The sequence below is a fragment of the Jaculus jaculus genome, chromosome 6 (genome assembly GCF_020740685.1).
Source record: "Jaculus jaculus isolate mJacJac1 chromosome 6, mJacJac1.mat.Y.cur, whole genome shotgun sequence".
Lineage (NCBI taxonomy): Eukaryota > Metazoa > Chordata > Mammalia > Rodentia > Dipodidae > Jaculus > Jaculus jaculus.
In genome coordinates, this window is record NC_059107.1 from 147,461,053 (window position 1) to 147,480,529 (window position 19,477).

Consider the following 19,477-nt stretch of genomic DNA (forward strand, 5'->3'; position numbering starts at 1 on the left):
GCCCTGGCGTGCCCATTCTCTCTCTCTCTATCTATCTGCCTCTTTCTGTCTCTGTCACTCTCAAATAAATAAAAGTGAACAACAACAACAAAAATTAAAAAAAAAAAAAGAAAACTAACTTCGTTATTAAAGCTAGAGGGGAATATCTGAAGATAGTCTCGCATAATTTGAAAACATTAGTAAAAACAGCTTGTCAATATTCTAAATAATTAGTAATAATCATCGGTATGCCAAGGACAGAATTTTAGGTATCTTATGCTAGGATAAGCGCAACTGATAGTAAAAATACTTGATACCAGGGTCATCTAAGGGACACTTAAAATTCAAACTTACAGGGCTGGAGAAATGGCTTAGCAGTCAAGGTGCTTGCCTGTGAAGCCTAAGGACCCAGGTACAACTCCCCAGAACGCACATCAGCCAGATGCACAAGGTGATGCGTGCACACAGGTGGCACATGCGTCTGGAAGTCGTTTGCAATGGCTAAGGCCCTGGCGCACCAATTCTCATTCTCTCATAAAAAAAGAAAAAAAAATCAAATCTATAGGTTTACGTTTTTAGTAAACGTTTAGTATTCACATCATAGAATATTTTTCAAATCCGTTTAAGAAACGTTTTGCACATTCTCAAGTTCACCCAAAATCAAAATTCATTTTCTTAAAAAAGTAAATGTCATAATCCACCTCCCAACCAACCCACTGCCTTCCACATGCACCGGAGTGCTTCGGCCTCCTTATCGGAGCACAGGCACTGACTGCCCTTTCAATTTCAAGAAATGCAAAGGGATGGAGAGATAGATCTTCCTTTTTCCCTATGTTTAAGAGGAAATACACAGAGCCTCTTCTGGTAAGGACGAATACATTTGCTTCCCCAGTCCCAACCCTTCTCCTCACCAATTTCTCACCAAGAGTCTGTATACCAACTGGGTAATGGCTGACAGAGACCTCATGTTTCCTATCCTAGGTCGCACATTTGTAATGAGGGCAAAAATTAGTTCTTCAAGGGAGATCAAATCTTATTCCGCCGGGCATGGTGGCGCATGCCTTTAATCCCAGCACTGGGAGGCAGAGGTAGGAGGATCACCGTGAGTTCGAGGCTACCCTGAGGCTACATAGTGAATTCCAGGTCAGCCTGAACTACAGTGAGACCCTACCTTGAAAAAAAAATCTTATTCCTTTTATGTATAAAGTATTTATGTGTCTATACACATCCATATACAGATGTACATACAGTATGTGCCTATGGAACTTTACACTGATATGGCTACACAGTATATAAATGTTCACATGTCATCTCTGATATCAGTACTTCATGACAGACATCTCTATCAGTTATGTTCTTTTTATTTTAGTTATCTTCTTATTGGTGGGACAAAATATCTGACAGGAAGTGGAAGGAAAGAGTTACATTAGCTTATAGTTTTGAGGGGAAGCGTCCATCATAGCAAGGAAACCTTAACAGGAGCCGGAAACTGACTCACACTGTCACATCAGCAAAGAGGAAGGAGACAAAGTGTGAAAATCAAGCAGGGTTGGACTACAAAATCTCAAGACCCGACCTCAATGACACACTTCCTCAAGCGAGATTCCACCTCCCAAAGGTTCCATAATCTTCGCAAACAATAGCCAATATAAGATAAAGTATTCAAACACATAAGTCCATGAGGGACATTTTACATTCAAGCAATCATAGCATCCTTGGGGAAGTTTATTTAAAATAGTTCTTTCAGAAGGTAACCATGAAAAAAACACTGTCCTGGGTCAGAACTTCCTGACAACTATGTCTATAAACAGTCACAAATCTTTTTTTTTTTTCTTTTATCTATTTATAGGAGACAGACAGAGAGAGGCAGACAGAGAGAATGGGCATGCCAGGACCTCCAGCCACTGCAAACATACTCCAGCTGCATGCATGGTCTTATGCATCTGCCTTATGCGGATACTGGGGAATTGAGCCTGAGTCCTTAGGCTTCGCAGGCAAATGCCTTAAGGGCAAACCAACTCTCCAGCCCTAAGACAATTCTTAAAGTTCTTGGAATGGCTACAAATGGCCTCCTTCTTCAACTTAGTGACACGCAACACTGTTTTGTATATGCACCTTGACATGCAAGTTTAGGAAGCCAGGCAAGGTGGCACAAAATCCCAGCACTCTGGAGATGCAGGTAGGAGGATTACCCTGAGTTTGAAACCAGGCTGGGACTACAACGTGAGTTCCAGACAGCCTGGGCTAGAATGAGACCCTGCCTTGAAAAAAAACAAGGAGAAAGGAAAAGGGTAGGGCGCACCGCCCTAGGGAAATCAATCTACCTACTTTCTTCCACATGGAGGCTGTCACTGTAAATCCCTCTGTCCTCCTCTCCTTTCCCTGCCCCACACGTCTAGCTCCAACTGACCCTGCAGAGCTCTCGTTCTTACCACACAGAAGTTAAGGTACACTCATTCTTTCCAGGGCTACTTCTTAGCCCACCATTTCATGGTCCTTGCTCCTCTCACATGCCCCCAGTCTTTCCTTCTCCATCATTCCTCTGCCTACTTGACAATAAATAGATCTAACATCCCTCTTGGCTCCCAGAAAGGTTCTCACTAGACTTTCTCACTAGTCATCTTCTTCCCATTGTCAACCAGCACTATTCTGGGAGGCTATGAGGAGGCTGGCAGATGTAGGTCCCTGCGGGGGGGGGGGTTCAAAGGCTGTAGGGGGACCCTGGTTCTAGCCAGCTTTTACTTCCTGCTCTGCTGGTGATGTGAGGGGGCTCTTCACACACTTCCAGCACCTAGTGCCCTGCCACGCCTTGCCCGCCATGGTGGACTAACCCTCTTTAGGGGCCTGTGCATTCCTCCCCTATCAAAGTACAGTTGGCTGTTTTCCATACGCTTGCTTTTCTGATACTAGTACACTGCAGGTGCAGTACTAACCAACAAACACGCCTGGGGACTTTACACAGAGGAAATAACATTGTACATTAACTTCCCGAGGCCCACCCTTGCTCTGGCAGAGGACGTAACTCATTCGTTTTTAGAGTGAACACTCCACTGGAAGACTGCTCATGAATGGCGTCCCGTCACTGAGTAAGCGCGAATCCTCCCTGCTACATAGCAGCTCTCTTCCTTCTGACAGTGGACACCTCGTTCAACTCTGCTGTGTACAAGCACTCATTCCTTGGACCTTCAGCCTTCCCCTTTAATATCTAAAGAGCTACTACCTAATACTGCTTCTAATGTAAAGGGCTTGGGGGTAGATCAAGCAGAGAGAAAAGCTGAGAAACCAATATAATTCTTAAATATTAGGAAAAGTAACAAATCTGCTAATATTGCCAATATTTTATACAAACAGTAGGAACCATTTTTCTACTTTTAGCTGCTTTAAATGTACCTCTCCAGTTCCCGCTAAAGCATATAAAATGTTTTTGTTGTTGTTGTTTATGTCCTACATTGTGTTATTTAAGAAGATAATTTCCTCTGATTCTTAACCATGTATTTATCCATTCCACAACTACCAAAGCTTAGCATGATGGACATTACTCAGAGTCAGAGAAAACAAAGATTGTCATTCAAACTAAATATATACAGCAATAAAATTGCTGAAAGCATACTATCAGAGCTTAGAAAAGACAACTAACTCTGGTGTTCTGCTGAATATACGGCATTTTAACTGGGTCTTAGTAAATGAATAGAACAGTGCAGACAAGGGAAGGAGAGGAAGACAGAACAGTATGTACAAAAGTACAATGCAGAGAAAAACGAGACACATCTGATAGAACTCTCAAGCCCAAGAAAAGAAGAGAACTGTGGAGTAGGTGAAGAGGTGGGGAAATGGGCCATGAGAAGCAGAGCTTAGGGAAGATTGGGCCCAGAATGTTGGGCTAAACTGTTTGCACTTTATCCTCTAGGAAACAAAAGGCTAGTCATGACCTCAGAGCAAGGAATAAGATCCAGTTTGCTGGGAAGATAACTGACAAAGTGCATGACAGGCTGAACTGGATGGAAGAAGGGGCAGCGAGGCCATGTATGGGGAGATGCCCAAGAGAGATCATGACTGAAAGCAGGGATAATAGAGACGGGGTGCCGAGACTACTTCAGAGCTACTCTAAAAGCTGGGAGACACGAATATAAAGGAAAGGGTGAATGTGACTTTGAGAAGTCTTAGCTGGGATACTAGTGGGTAATGATTATAATAAATAATAAGAATACTATTACTGAATGCAGGAAATATAGAAGGATGAGGGATTAAGGGAAAGAATAAATTCAGTTAGGAACTTTGGAGCTTCCATGTGAAAGTATCCAATTTAAAGTATTGCTATATTAACAGCTAGGCTGATATGGGAAGTCATGAGTTCAAAGTTGCCCTGAGCTACACAGTAAGGCCTTATCTCAAAAAAAAAAAAAATCATAAGTATAGGTCTGAAAATTAACATGAGTCAAGACAAGAGACAAAGTGACAAAGCCATATGACAGAAGTGGTAATTCAAGTATACTGATACAAGGCTCTTATTGTATATGCAAAGTGATAAGTTACTGTTTGAAAATATACTGTGATTAAAATAAATACATAGGGCTGGGGACACGGCTCAGTGAATGAGTACATGTGAGGCCCTGGGCCACCCTCCATTAATGTCCCAAATGTTTAAAAACTATGTAAGCTCAACACCAGGGAGTCTTGAAGCATAGTCTAGGGACTGAAAGAAGGTTAGATTCAGAAATTCACACTTGCTAGCAGAAGTGTCAGAAAGAGAGCAACAGAGTAGGCAAGGATGACAAGGTTTTAAGATGACCTGTAATCAAGATTTCTGTTTAGGGCTGGAGACATTTAGCAGTTAAGTGCTTGCCTGTGAAGCCTACAGACTCTGGTTCTAGGCTCCATTTCCCCAGTACCCATGCAAGCCAGATGCACAAGGTGGCACAAGCATCTGCAGTTCATCGACAGTGACTGGAGGCCTTGGTGTGCTCATTCTCTCTCCTCTTTCTGTCTGTCGCTCTCAAATAAACAAAAATTTTTTTAAAAAAGAACTTTCTGTTTAACCTAATGTTTACAAAATTTAACTGAGAACAGAACTCACTTTTAAAAAGTTATATTGCTAATATGTCACAACAAATCTTATCAAGACATATACTTTCAAAAACACTACTAGTTCTGAGAGATCTAAGTGTTAAAAGATATCTTTTTCCATTTTTTTTTTTTTTTTTTTTTAAATTTTTATTAACATTTTCCATGATTATAAAATATATCCCATGGTAATTCCCTCCCTCCCCACCCCCACACTTTCCCGTTTGAAATTCCATTCTCAATCATATTACCTCCCCATTACAATCATTGTAATTACATATATACAATATTAAAAGATCATGTTGATATGCTTTGCTTTAAAATTTATATATTCATGCATCTGATAAAGCAGGTAAATTGGTAGTTGTATATTTTGAGAGTGAAAAAAATCTATAGGTTTGGAATTGAGCAGATTTTGATCAAATCCTGATTTGCCACTTACAAGATATTAAATCTTGAATAAATTATTTACATGATGATTAAATGACATGTACATGCATAAACCCTATAGTTATCTTCCACTCATAAGATTCTCACTAAACACCAAATGGTAGTGATGAGGAGGACCTGAACATATTTAAAATGAGATTCAATTCTCTTTTTTTTCTAAGCAGGGTCTCACTCTAGCCCAGGGTGACCAGGAACTCACTCTTTAGCCCCAGATTGGCCTTAAACTCATGGCAATTCTCCTAACCCAGTCTCCCAAGTGCTGGGACTAAGAGCATGCATCATCATGTCTGGCTGTAATTCATTTCTCAAAAGTTCAATCATGGGCTGGAGAGATGGCTTAGCCATCAAGGCACTTTCCCGCAAAGCCAAGGACCCCGGTTTGATTCCCCAGGTCCCACGTGAGCCAGATGCACAAGTTGGTGCATGCGTCTGGAGTTCATTTGCAGCAATAGGAGTTCCTGGTGCACCCATTTTCTCTCTCAAATGAGTAAAATAAAAATATATTTTAAAAGTTTAATCTTAAAGAACACAGAAGGAATCTTCTCTATGATTTTTTATAATAAATCATAAGGAAATGTATTTTAGAACAACTCTTTGACATATGTACAATTTTGCTATTTAAATATTTTTATTTATTTATTTGCAAGCAGAAAAAGATAGGAGACAAAACAAAAAAAGATGGGAAACAGAGAAAATGAATACACCTGGGCCTCTAGCCATTGCAAACAAACTCCAGAAGCATATGCCTCCTTGTGCATTTGGCTTTATGTGGGTACTAAAAAATTGAACTCAGGCCTTAGGCTTGGCAGGCAAGCATCTTAACCACTGAATCTCTTCAGTCCTTCTCTGTGGGTTTTTTAAAAATAATAAATCATAAGGAAATGTGGAACAAATATTTGATATACACATAATTTTTCTACTTATGAGACTGAAAGCAAATGTGAATATTAACAGAGTGAATATGCTTTTTTAGAATTAAGTCTTGGCTGAATATTTGATACTGCTGGTCACAGAGTATCTTCAGTGTTTTTCAGAGCTAATGATACTAATCAGCACTGACAATGCCATCTGCCATAAATGCAAAGCAAGATGGCAGAAATATTCCTAGGTGTGGTAGCGCACACCTTTAATTCCAGCACTTGGGAGGCAGAGGTGAGGGGATTGCTGTGAATTTAAGGCCACCCTGAGATTACACAGTGAATGCCTGGGGTACAGTGAAACCCTACCTTCCTGAAAAAACAACAACAAAAAAAAATGGCAGAAGTATGTTTAGAGCCATTTCAGAAAGTCTATCCACATTCTAAACCAAAATGCACATAACAATTTTTTATGAAACTCAAGTCAGTAACTCAAACAGCAGTTTTGAAATCAAACGTTCTAACACAATACAATCCAAAATAAGCTAATTTGATGGTGATATTCTGAAGAATGACGGCAGGAAGATCTGATTGCTCTGAAAGAGTGGAGTTTAACATAAGATGACCTCACTATGATATACAGCTAGGAGGTTTTCTTCCTCAGATACAAAAAGGATTTTACTAACGTGGTGACATAGCAGGGACTTCCACAGACAGCACTTCATGAAAGCTCTAGAATGGCTTCTAGAATGGAAAAGAGAAATAACTGAAATACTCATGAAGGCCTTACTAATAAAGGACTATTTAAATTTCAGTTAAAGTCTCTCACCAAAATGTTACTCAATACATCCCAAACAATGATCAGTGGATAATACTTATACTAATGAAGTTTCCAATTAATATTAAGTGAAGAGAATATGAGCATGTAGAAGGAAAGATGTAGCCATTCTGGGTAGTGAAAATTAGAATCTGTGTTGGAGCAACACAAGAGCCTAATAGTATAGTTTGGTGCATCCTTTGGAACATTGAGTCCAACAGTTTATCAGGGGATTTGAAAGCTGGGGAGTGGAATTCAGATTTGATTTGACACAGGAGAAACTCACTGATAAGTTCATCTTAGGACTGATATAATGCTTATGGACTATTAGTATTTTAGTGACAACATGTACTGAGCAGCAGTGTCTCAGGAAGGTTACTTTTTGTTGGATGGCCTTAGTGAGGCATTAGACTACAATGTTGAAACAGATAAATTAAAGAACAAGTGAATCATGTAAGGGCAAATGACAAGGTTTGGTCATTTTCAAGTCCAAGATAAGAACTAGGTTGAGTCAGATGTTCAGATGTTAATTAAGGATGTAGAGTAATAGGGAAAATGGTGTCTCAAACAACTAGAACGTGGATCTATCAGGGAAATATTGTTGGACACTCTAAACATAGACAAAAGTTTCACATTTTTCCATATTAGCCTTAAAAGTCAGATATAGCTATCATATTAGTATCTGACAGTATAATCAAGAAATGTGTTTTGGTGCTGGAGAGGTGCCTAAGTGGTTAAAGAAGATTGCCTGCAAAGCCTGAAGGCCTGGGTTTGATTCCCCAGTACCCATGGAAAAGTCAGATACACAAAGTGCCACATGCAGCTAGATTTTGTTTGTAGTGGCAGGAGCCCCATGGAACACCTATTATCTCTCCTTCTCTTTCTCAAAATAAATAAATAATATATTTTTTTAGAGTTCTTAGGCCAGGTATGGTGGTGCATGACTTTAATCCTAGCACTTGGGAGGCAGAAGTAGGAGGATCATCATACATTCAAGGCCACCCTGAGACTATACAGTGAATCCCAGGTCAGCCTGGGCTAGAGCATGACCCTACCTCAAAAGAAAACATATTTCTTTCCAAAAACATGTTCTGCATACTGACAGCTGGGAAAATAAGTTCCAATCCAAGCAACACCTTGAGTTTGAAAGGAGAAATGGATGGAACAGGAGATTAGAATATATCTCTTAGTATTTGAGTCCTAAGGCTTCTGTGAGAACTTAAGAGGAGGGTTGGGCATGGTGGCGCACATCTTGAATCCCAGCACTCAGGAGGCAGAGGTAGGAAGATCACTGTGAGTTCAAGGCCACCCTGAGACTACATAGTGAATTCCAGGTCAGCCTGGGCTAGAGTGAGACCCTATCTCCAAAGACAGAGAGAGAGAGAACCTAAGAGTATATAAAGTCTGGATGCCACTGGAGAACAGTGCATTGAACTCTTACCATTAATAACTGGTGTGTAAACAACAATTCCAACCAAGTTTGGGTCAGATACAGTTGTGTCCAGAATAAGGCCTCCAATGCTGAAAGAAATAAAACCACTGTCACGAGAGAGAATGGAGAAATTATTTCATGTTGTTCTATGTATTCAGACACACTTACCTTATAAATGAAATGCTTATATATTGTAACAATAGAGTAAAAAGAATATTCAATGTAAAAATCAATGTCAGGGGCTGGAGGGATGGCTTAGCGGTTAAGGCATTTGCCTACAAAGCCGAAGGACCAAGGTTCGATTGCCCAGGACCCACATCAGCCAGATGCACAAGGTGGCACATGCATATGGAGTTTGTTTGCAGTGGCCAGAGGCCCTGGCATGCCCATTCTCTCTCTCTCCCTCCTTCTCTCTGTCAAATAAATAAATAAAATAAATTACAATAAAAATCAATGTCAGGGAATATGATGGAGAGTGGAGTTTCAAAGGGAAAGTGGGGGGCTGGAGAGATGGCTTAGCGGTTAAGCGCTTGCCTGTGAAGCCTAAAGACCCCGGTTTGAGGCTCGATTCCCCAGGTCCCACGTTAGCCAGATGCACAAGGGGACGCACGCGTCTGGAGTTCGTTTGCAGAGGCTGGAAGCCCTGGCGCGCCCATTCTCTCTCTCTCCCTCTATCTGTCTTTCTCTCTGTGTCTGTCGCTCTCAAATAAATAAATAAAAATTTTTAAAAAAAAAGGGAAAGTGGGGGGAGGGAGGAAATTACCATGGGATATTGTTTACAATCATGGAAGTTGTTAATTAAAAAAAAATTTAAAAATTTAAGAAAATCAATGTCAACAATAAAAGTTGAAAATAAAACATGGCAATGGATCCAGATGTGGTGGTGCACGCCTTTAATCCCAGCACTCAGGAGGCAGAGGTAAGAGGATCGCCATGAGTTCAAGGCCACCCTGAGACTACATAGTGAATTCCAGGTCAGCCTGGGCTAAAGCAAAACTCTACCTTAAAACAAAACAAAACAACAAAAAAAACCCACAGCAATGGGCTGGATAGATGGCTTGGCAGTTAGTGGTTCAGGCACTTACTTGCCTGCTAAGACAAAGGACCCAGGTTCAATTCCCCAGGATCCATGTAAGCCAGATGCACAAGGTGGTACATGTATCTGGAGTTTGTGTGCAGTGGCTGGAGGCCTTGGTGCGCCCATCCATATTTTCTCTCCCTCCCTCTGTCCCTCCCTTTCTCTCTCTCTCTCTTTCTCGCATTAGTAAACAAATAAAATCTTTTTTAAGAAGAAGAGTTTTAAAACATGACCCCAATATAAGCTAGGGCCCCAAATTTTAGGACTCTGATTTCTAACATGTGCTACCTGTAAAATACACACACCACTGACTTTAACTTACTTATCTATGGTATTTTGAGATGGGTCTTGCTGTGTAACTCAGGCCAGCCTCAAACTCATAGCAATTCTCCTGCTTCAGTTTCCTGCATTCGGGTTACAGGTTTGTGCCACCACGCCCAGCTTACATATATGCTCCTGTGGCATTTGAATGTGAAGTGGCCCTCACAGCCTCGTGTGTCTGTGATAAGGTCTCATCTGGGAGGTGGCTGTGTCACTAGGGGCAGGCAGGCCTTAAGATTTTATTATCTAGCCCCACTTGACACTAACTAGTGTCAGCTAGCTCACTCTTGTGACAAGATAGGGTGCTCTGCTGTCTGTCCTTGCTTTGCTTTCTCCATCGTCATAAAACTTTCTCTGGGAAACAACCCTATTCCTTCCACAAACTGTCTCTGGTTGGGCATTTGTCCCAGCAGTGAGAAGGCGACTGCTGCAGCTTCTACGTGGAAGATCCCATAGAAAGTTTTAATTTTGTCCATTTCTAGACAGTAAACAAACCATGTCATCTATTTTACTCTTCTAATTTAAAAAATAATTTGAGTGGCTGAAGAACTGCTCAGCAGCTAAGGCCTGCAAAGCCTAATGACCCAAGTCTGATCCCCAAGACCCACGAAAAGCCAGATGCATGGCAGCACATGCTTCTGGAGTTTGTTGAAGGCCCTGGCATGCCCTTCTCTCTACCACTCTGTCTGCTTGCAAATAAATAAATAAAAATATTTTAAGGCCAGGCACGGTAGCACATGCCTTTAAGTCCAGTACTTGGGAGGCAGAGGTAGGATGATCGCTTTGAGTTCCAGGTCAACCTGGACTAGAATGAGATGCTACCTCAAAAAAACCAAAAAGAAAAAAATTCTTAGAAACATCTTTCTTTATAATACCATCATTTGAATGATCTGGACGGTGGACCTCCATAGCAGAGGCCCAGCTGACACCCCACACCTTCCCTTCATTGCCCTCCATGCTGGATCACAGTGTATGTACCATCACCTCCAAATATCTCATAGGATCCTTAGTTTACCTCATTTAAGAAAAAATCATCCTTTTCTCTAGGTTTTATCTGTTTGTCTGTTTTCACCATATGTGTATTAGACATCTTTCTATAGTAATATAAATCTTGTAATTTTATGATCAGTGGCCACTACCCCAGTTTGCTTCTGTATGGCTATTACTTCCCCAGTAGACAAGGACTAGCTCCTTCAGCCGTGCTCTTCTTCTACCGCTGAGAACTACGCTGAGATGGACGCATCCTTAATTCCATCCTGAAGCCTGCCGAACTCCACCACGTGAAAGCAACAAAACAGCATATGCATTCCTCAGGCTTCCCATATTCACCAGATCAACTCACTATTCAAAAATAGTGACTGGAGGACTGGAGAGCTGGCTTAATGGCTAAGGTGTTTGCCTGGAAAGCCTGAAGACCCAGATTCAATTCCCCAGTACCCATGTAAGCCAGATGTACAAAGTGGTGTATACATCTAGAGTTTGTTTGCAGTGGCTGGAGACCCTGGCACAACTGTTCTCATTCTCTCTCTCTCTCTCTCTCAATGCCTCCTTCTCCCTCTATCTCAAATAAATAAATATTCAAAATAAGTAATTGTCTTTGTTGTATTCAAACGCACACACACTTGCCAGGTGTGGTGGCACACACCTTTAATCCCAGCACTTGGGAGGCAGAAGTAGCAGGATCGCCATGAGTTCGAGGTCACCCTGGGACTACATAGTGAATTCCAGGTCAGCCTGAGCTAGAGTGAGATCCTACCTCAAAACACACACATACATGCACACACATACACACAGGCTGGAGAGATGGCTTAGCAGTTAAGGCACTTGCCTACAAAGCCAAAGAACCCAGGTTTGATTCCCCAGGACCCATGTAAGCCAGATGCACAAGGTGGCACATGCATATGGAGTTTGTCTGCAGTGGCTTGAGGCCCTGGCCTGCCCATTTCTTATATTCATTCCTTCCCTCCCCCCACCTCTCTCTCTGTGTCTTTCTCAATTGCCTCTTTCTCTCTGTCTCTTAAATAAATAATTAAAATCATTAAACACACACATGCACACATAGAGACCTTAAGAGACACCATTAAATTTTATCCATCAATCTATTAAGTACAAGTGCTTTCAATAGCCTGTGCCTTAAGTTGTGTATTCATTTAGAGAATTATGAATTACCTATGTATAAGGATGTAGCCAAGAAAAATAAGTAACTTGTTTAATATGCACACACCTATACACAGATTGAACAAACACATATTATTTTGATACTAACCTGCTTATAACCATAGCTGTTATGACAGGCTCCCAGCCTGAGTGGAGAACTGTCCTTGTAGCTGGATGTTTGGCAGCTATTATAATCCATATAGGAGTTAGAGCCAAGAAAAAGGCACAAACTAATGGAGAAATGTAGTAATAGGTCTCTAAAATTAAAAAAAAAAAGAAAGAAAAAGAGATATTCAATTTCTCTTCTCTCCAAGTAGCAAATGTAAATTATCAAGAGTAATATTTTACTATAAGATATAATAGAAAACATATTAGCATGCCTTACATTTTCTACAAACTTCAAATAAGTTCATAACTAAAATAAATGTCTAAAAATGAAGGTTTGAGAAATGATTCAACTATTAAGGCACTTGCTTGAAAAGACAAACAGCCCAGGATCAATTTCCCAGTACCCACATAAAGCCAGTTACACAAACTGGTACTTCCATTTGGAGTTAATTTCTGGCATTCCCAGTCTCTCTGTCCCTTGCTCTACTTGTATAAAAATAAATAAAATTTTATGAATGTAGAGCATGGTAGCACATTTTTGTTATCCCAACATTCAGGAGAAGAATCACAAGTTTAAGGCCAGCCCGGGCTACGTCTGGAGTTCTACTGCAATGACTACAGGCCCTGGCATGCCTCTCTCTCTCTCTCTCTCTCTCTCTCTCTCTCTCTCTCCCCCCCCCAATCCCTCTCTCTCCAATAAATAATATGTTTTTTACAGAATGTCATAGAAAAGCCTCAATAAATTGCTATATGAATTCAGTAAGTATGTATTTACATGTGGTTTATTTATCTTATTGACAGGGTCTCATTATGAAGGAAAGTTGGCCTGCAGCCTGCCACATGCCCAGGTTGTCTTTGAACACAAGATCCTCTTGCCTTAGCCTTCTACATGTTGGGTTTTCAAGCAGGCACCATCATCTTTGGCTTAGGTATGGCTTTACTGACATTAAAAAAAAAAAGTGACTGAGCCAGAGATACAGCTTAGCAGACAAGGCACTTGCCTTCAAAGCCTAAGAACCCAGGTTTGATTCTCCAGACGCAAGTAAGCCAGATGCACAGGGTGGCAGATGTGTCTGGAATTTGTTTGCAGTGGCTAGAGGCCCTGGCACACCCATTCTCCCTCCCTCTCTCTCTCTCCTCTTTCTGTTTCTTTCTCAAATCACAATAAAATAAAATAAAATAATTTTTAAAAAGAAATATGGATGATTTTTATAAATTGATTTTATATTCTGAAACTTGTACTGAATTCATTTATTAGTCCTAAAACCTTTTTGTAGAATCTTTGGTGTTTTCTACATATGATCATGTCACCTAAGACTAGGGATTTTTTTCCTTTTCAACTTGGATACCTTTCATTTCCTTTTCTTGTCTAACTACTCATTAGCACTTCCAGTATGATGCAGAACGGAAGTGGCAAGAGTGGGCATTCTTCCCTAATACAAGATTGCAAAGGAAAAGCTTTCATTTATTTTTCCCACCCAAATTATGTTAGTCTTGATCTTTTCAAAATCAGACTTTATTTGCTGGGTGTGGTGGCACACACCTTTAATCCCAGCACTCATGAGGCAGAGGTAGGAGGATAGCTATGAGTATGAGGCCACCCTGAGACTACAGAGTGAATTTCAGGTCAGCCTGGGCTGCAGTGAAACCTTACATACCTTGAAAAACCAAAAGAAAAAAGAAGAAAATTAAAATTGGACTTTATGAGATGGGGATGTGGCTCAGTGGTAGTATTTGCTAAACATCAAAATGATCATGTTAAAGGGATGGCTCAGTGGTTAAGGCACTTGCCTACAAAGCCTAAAGACCCAGGTTCAATTCCCCAGGACCCACATAAGCCAGAAACACAAGATGGTACATGTGTCTGGAGTTGGTTTGCAGAAGTTTAGGCCCTGGTGCCCACATTCATTCTCTCTCTCCCTCCCTCTCTCTCTCTCTCTCTCTCTCTGCCACTCTCTCCTCCTCTCAAATAAATAAATTAAATTTAAAAAAATTAATGATCTTTACCATATATTGTTTCAGAAAAATTCTAATGCCAGAGGTAGGATATCTTCCAGTAAGTTTTTAGTGAGGGAAGCCTCAGAAGCCCCCCCCAAACAGGACAGGATATTGACAAGGCTCTTGGTTATCCACCAGAACTAGAATTTTTTAAATGGGCTTTATTATTTTGAGGAACTTTCCTTCTAAGCCTGAGCTTTTTAGAGTCTTTATGAAGAAAAGACAAAGTGTCAAAAACTTCTTCTGCATCTACTGCAATGATTAGATTTTGTGCCTGAGTGCTATGGTGTGTGTCCACGTGTGCACAGACGTGCATGCCCGTGCATGTGTATAGAGGCCAGAGGAGAATTTCAGGTGTCCAGATCATTCCTCCACATGGTTCTTCGAAACAGGGTTTTTCTCTCTGCCCAGAGCTGCTGTCTGAGAGGGCACTGCCATGGACTGGCTTACAGATGTGCAAAGCCACACCCCACTTCTTTTATGTGGGATCTGGGGAGTTGAACTTGGTGGTCTCTGGCCCAAAAGGCTCACATACAGAAGCAGCAAGAGCACTTAACTGCTGAGCCATCCCCTCGATGTCACTAAACAGTTCTTATCTTTCATTCTGTTAGCATAACATACTGATCTCTACATTTTAAACCAATGTCGCAGCAGAGAAAAATTCCATGTGGTCACGATGTATGATCTTTTTATGTATCTTTCAATCCTGTTTGAAAATATTAAAGATTTTTGCAGCCACAGTCTTCAGAGAAATTGGCCTCTAGTTTTCTTATAGTATCATTGGCTCTAGTATCAAGGCATGGTGATGGCCTTATTAGTCTGGAAGTATTCCCTCTAGGTCTCAAATTTATATCACTCCTCCTGCCTCAGCCTCCCAAGTGCTCAAATTACAAGCAAGACCCATCATGCCTGGCTTTAGTTATCTTCATCTTCATCCTCATTCTCCTTGTCTTCCTCAACCCCGCCTCTCCAGACTCCCCTTATCTCCTTCCTCCTCCTTGTCTTCAGAAGAATTTAAGAGGTATTGCTATTAATTCTTGGAATGTTTGGAAGAACTGAGCTGCAAAGACATCTTGTCCTGGGCTTTTCTTTGTTGAGAGATTTTTAATTACCATTCTAATCTACTTTCTACGCTCCATTAAGGTCTTCGATTTCTTGATCCAATCTTGATAAATGTATGTTTCTAGGAATTTCTCCATCCTACCTAGGGTAATATTTTGGCATATAAGCATTCATAATAGTCCCTTGTGATCTCTTTTATTTCTGAAGTAACCAGTGTAATCTCTCTATTTTTATTTTATATTCTGTTCAACATTTCTTTTGTTCGTTTTTTGTTTTTCAAGGTAGAGTCTCATTCTAGCCCAGGCTGACCTGGAACTCACTCTGTAGTTCTAGGTTGGCCCGGAACTCAGGGTGATCCTCTTACCTCTGCCTCCCAAGTGCTGAGATTAATGGCATGTATCACCACACCCAGCAACTTTTTTTTTTTTTTGTCTACTTGTCAATTTTTTCCAGGAAAAAACAATTCCTGATTTTGTAGATTTATTTTATAACTTCTCTATTTTTTACTTAGTTCTACTTATTGCTATAAAAAATGAATAAACTCTGCAAATTATAAGTACTGTTCCTCTTCTAAAGATCATGACATTTTCTGAGACCCGTTAACAACTTACCTTTTTTATTTTTCATTGATACTACTATTTGTAATTATTTTAACAAGTTCTAACTTTATACCTGTCCTGAATATCTTTTATTTTAATAAGAGAGAGAGATTTGGCACACCAGGGCCTTCAGCCACTGTAATCGAACTCCAGATGTGTAGGCCATCTTGTGCACATGTGCAATCTCGTGTATTTGCATCATCTTGTATGTCTGACTTACCTGGGACCTGAACACAGGTCCTTAGGCTTCACAGTCAAATGCCTTAACTGCTAAACCATCTCTCCAACCCCTGAATATATTATTGTAATTTAAAATTTAAATCCAGGCCAGGTGTGGTGGCACATGCTCTTAATCTCAGCATTAAGGAGACAGAGTTAAGAGGATTGCTGTGAGTTAGAAGCCAGCCTGAGACAACAGAGTGAGTTCCAGGTCAACCTGTGCTAGTGAGACCCTACCCTGAAAAAGCAAAAAAAGAAGAAAGAAAGAAAAGAAAAATCCAGAGTCCACAACTCTTTGCTACAGAATCCCAATTATTAAATGTAGAAGTAAAAGAAATAAAAAACCACCACTAGTACACCACCGTAAGAGACTGTCACAAGTAAGATCTGCCATGGATAGTAAGAGGAGTGGCAAATTTTAAGCAGAAATAGGACATTTGCAAGTAATATCCAATTCTTTGAGCCAAATAATACATGGCCGCTTTAGCCAAAGCCTAGAGCTATCAAGAAATCCTCCTTTTAGCTGGGTGTGGTGGCGCATGCCTTTAATCCCAACACTTGGGAGGCAGAGGTAGTAGGATCTGTGAGTTCAAGGCCAGCCAGGAACTACAGAGAGGGAGTTCCAGGTCAGCCTAGAATACAGTGAGCCAGACAAAAATGACAACGAGAAAAATCCTGCTTTTAAACCAGGAGTGATGGCACACTCCTTTAATCTCAGCGCTCGGGAGGCAGAGGCAGGAAGGTCGCTGTGAGTTTGGCCACCCTGAGACTACATAGTAATTCCAGGTCAGCCTGAGCCAGAGTGAGACCATACCTCGAAAAACAAAACAAAACAAGAGAAAAAGAAAAAAAAAAAAAAAAAAAACAAACTCCTGCTTTTATCTCTACAGTCTGCTAAGTGTTGTCAATGTACTTCAGGAGGTAAATTTGCCCAGTAGTAAGGCTCACAGCATGATGGATGGGTCTCAGGATTTAAACATGCCTCTTTTCTTTTCTTTCTTTTTTTTTTTTTTTTTTTGGATTTTTTTGAGGTAGGGTCTCACTCTCGCTCAGGCTGACTATGTATGGCCTTGAACTCAAGGCAATCCTCCTACCTCTGCCTCCCAAGTGCTACCATACCCGGGTCTTTTTCTTTTTTAAATTTACTGAGAGAAAGAGAGAGAGATAGATACAGGCAGATAGAATGAGAGAGAATGGGCACACCAGGGCCTTCTTGTGCAGCTGGCTTATGTGGGTCCTGGGGAATTGAACCTGGGTCCTTTGGCTTTGCAGGTAAGTGCCTTAATCACTGAGCCATCCCTCCAGTCCCAAATGTGCCTATTTCTAATCTTTGTGTTCAGAATGAAAACACTGGGAACCTAACTACTGATCTCGCGAGGCCCCCTAGTGCTCACCAAGCAGACACCACAGCAATCCAAATGCAGGCATTGCAGAAATGCCTGCAACTGTTCAGTTAACTATGGAATCAATCAGAAGCCCACTAAGAAAAATCCCCTTCGGGCGGAAGCACTAATATAGATGAAATGTAAAAGATCTATAATAATTAGTGCAACTTGAATTACGTTAAGCCAACTTTCAGAAGACAAATAGAGGCCTAGAAAACCCTAAGCAATAATTATTAAGAATAATATTTCTCAAAATTATGGCAACATTTCATTTTATTTTACTCCTTGGTCCAGTTAAAGTATTAATGCATCATAGTACAAGGACCTGAGCTCAATCCGTAGCACCTCAAAAAAAAAAAAAAGATAAAAAAAGGAAATGTAATGCCATGTATAGTGGCTTGTACCTGTAATCCCAACACTCAAAAGGCTGAGACAGAATGATCATGTTTGAGGCCAGCTTGAGCTACATAGTGAGTTTGAGTCTAGCCTGGGCTACAGAGTGACACTGTCTCAAAAAAAAATTAGGGCTGAAGAGATGGCTTAGAGGCTAAGGTGTGTGCCTGCAAAGACAAAGGAGTCAGGTTCGATTTACCAGGGCCCACATAAGCCAGATACACAAGGTGGCACATTGTCTGAAATTCATTTATAGCAGCTAAAGGCCTTGGCATACTCATTCTCTCTCTCTCTCTCTTTTAATCTATCTGCCTCTTTCTCTCTGTTTCTCTCAAATAAAATAAAATAAAAACCCAACATGAATGTATCACCATATAACGTGCAAAATAGTGAATGCTTTAAATGACAACACATTGTGATCAAGTATTTTATAATCATATATAAGTATTTTATAAAATTTTAGTGGCTAGGAAGATAGTTTAGTGGCTAAAGGCATTTGCTTGCTGACCTATGTTCAATTCCCAAGCTACCCACATAAGCCAGATTCAAAAGGTGGTGCAAGCATCTGGTGTCTGTTTGCAGCAGCAAGAGACCCTGGTACACCCCACATATACATGTGCAAAGTAATCAATTAATTAAAAAAAGCAAAATCTTAAAGTACATGTGATTTTCCTCAATAGCTGATCTTCTGAAACTGCCTGGTATTCAGTGTGAACTCTGGTGCCACTACCAACCCTGCACCTGCGGCCCCACTGTCAATGTTCTTGGGCAGATACGTGACACTTACTTCCCCTACTCATGTTGGGAAGAAATCGTGACTCTTCTGAAACACTTTTCTTCCTCCCTTTTCTCCTCCTCAGAGTTGGACAGACTGCCTAACTGTTAGGGTTAGAGAAAAAGGTACTGAGCATGCCCAGCTTGTGCACTTACTAGTTTCCAATTGATAGAAGATGACAGAACCCCCTTCTCTGTGAGACAGGGGCTCATGTAGATAAGGTTAGCCTCAAATTCTCAACTGTCCAAACTCAGCTTCCCAAGTGCTAGGATTACAAGTATGTGCTACTGTGCCCAGTTTGACAGTCTCCCTGCTCCACAACAATAATAGCCTGTTCCTATGGAGTGAGGACTAACTACATAAGACTGTCCAAAAAAAGGAGAAAAAAGCCGGGCATGGTGGCGCACGCCTTTAATCCCAGCACTCGGGAGGCAGAGGTAGGAGGATTGCCATGAGTCCAAGGCCACCCTGAGATGACAGAGTTAATTCCAGGTCAGCCTGGACCAGAGTGAGACCCTACCTCGAAAAACCAAAAAAAAAAAAAAAAAAAGAGAGAGAAAAAGAGAGCTGAACAGATGGCTTAGCAGTTAAGGCACTTGCCAGCAAAGCCAAAGGACCCAAGTTCAATGCCCCAGTACCCAAGTAAATCCAGATGCACAAGGTGGTACATGCATCTGGAGTACGTGTGCAATGGCTACAAGACCTGGCGAACCCATTCTCTCTATATACTGCCTCTGTCTCTCTGTCTCTCCCTCCCTCTCTCTCTCCCTCTCTTTCTCTCCCTCT

General features: G+C 40.9%; 1 protein-coding gene across 5 annotated transcripts in view; it reads right to left on the reverse strand.

The window, feature by feature from the left end:
* Positions 1-19,477, reverse strand: part of Slc41a2 (solute carrier family 41 member 2) — a 142,093-nt gene that overhangs the window by 63,550 nt on the left and 59,066 nt on the right. For all 5 annotated transcript variants that reach the window (XM_045153206.1, XM_045153208.1, XM_045153204.1 and 2 more), the window contains 2 exons: positions 12,262-12,409; positions 8,606-8,685 (listed from right to left, as the gene is read on the reverse strand). In XM_045153206.1, coding sequence (XP_045009141.1) covers positions 8,606-8,685; positions 12,262-12,409 — 228 coding nt within the window. The remainder of the gene's footprint in view (positions 1-8,605; positions 8,686-12,261; positions 12,410-19,477) is intronic.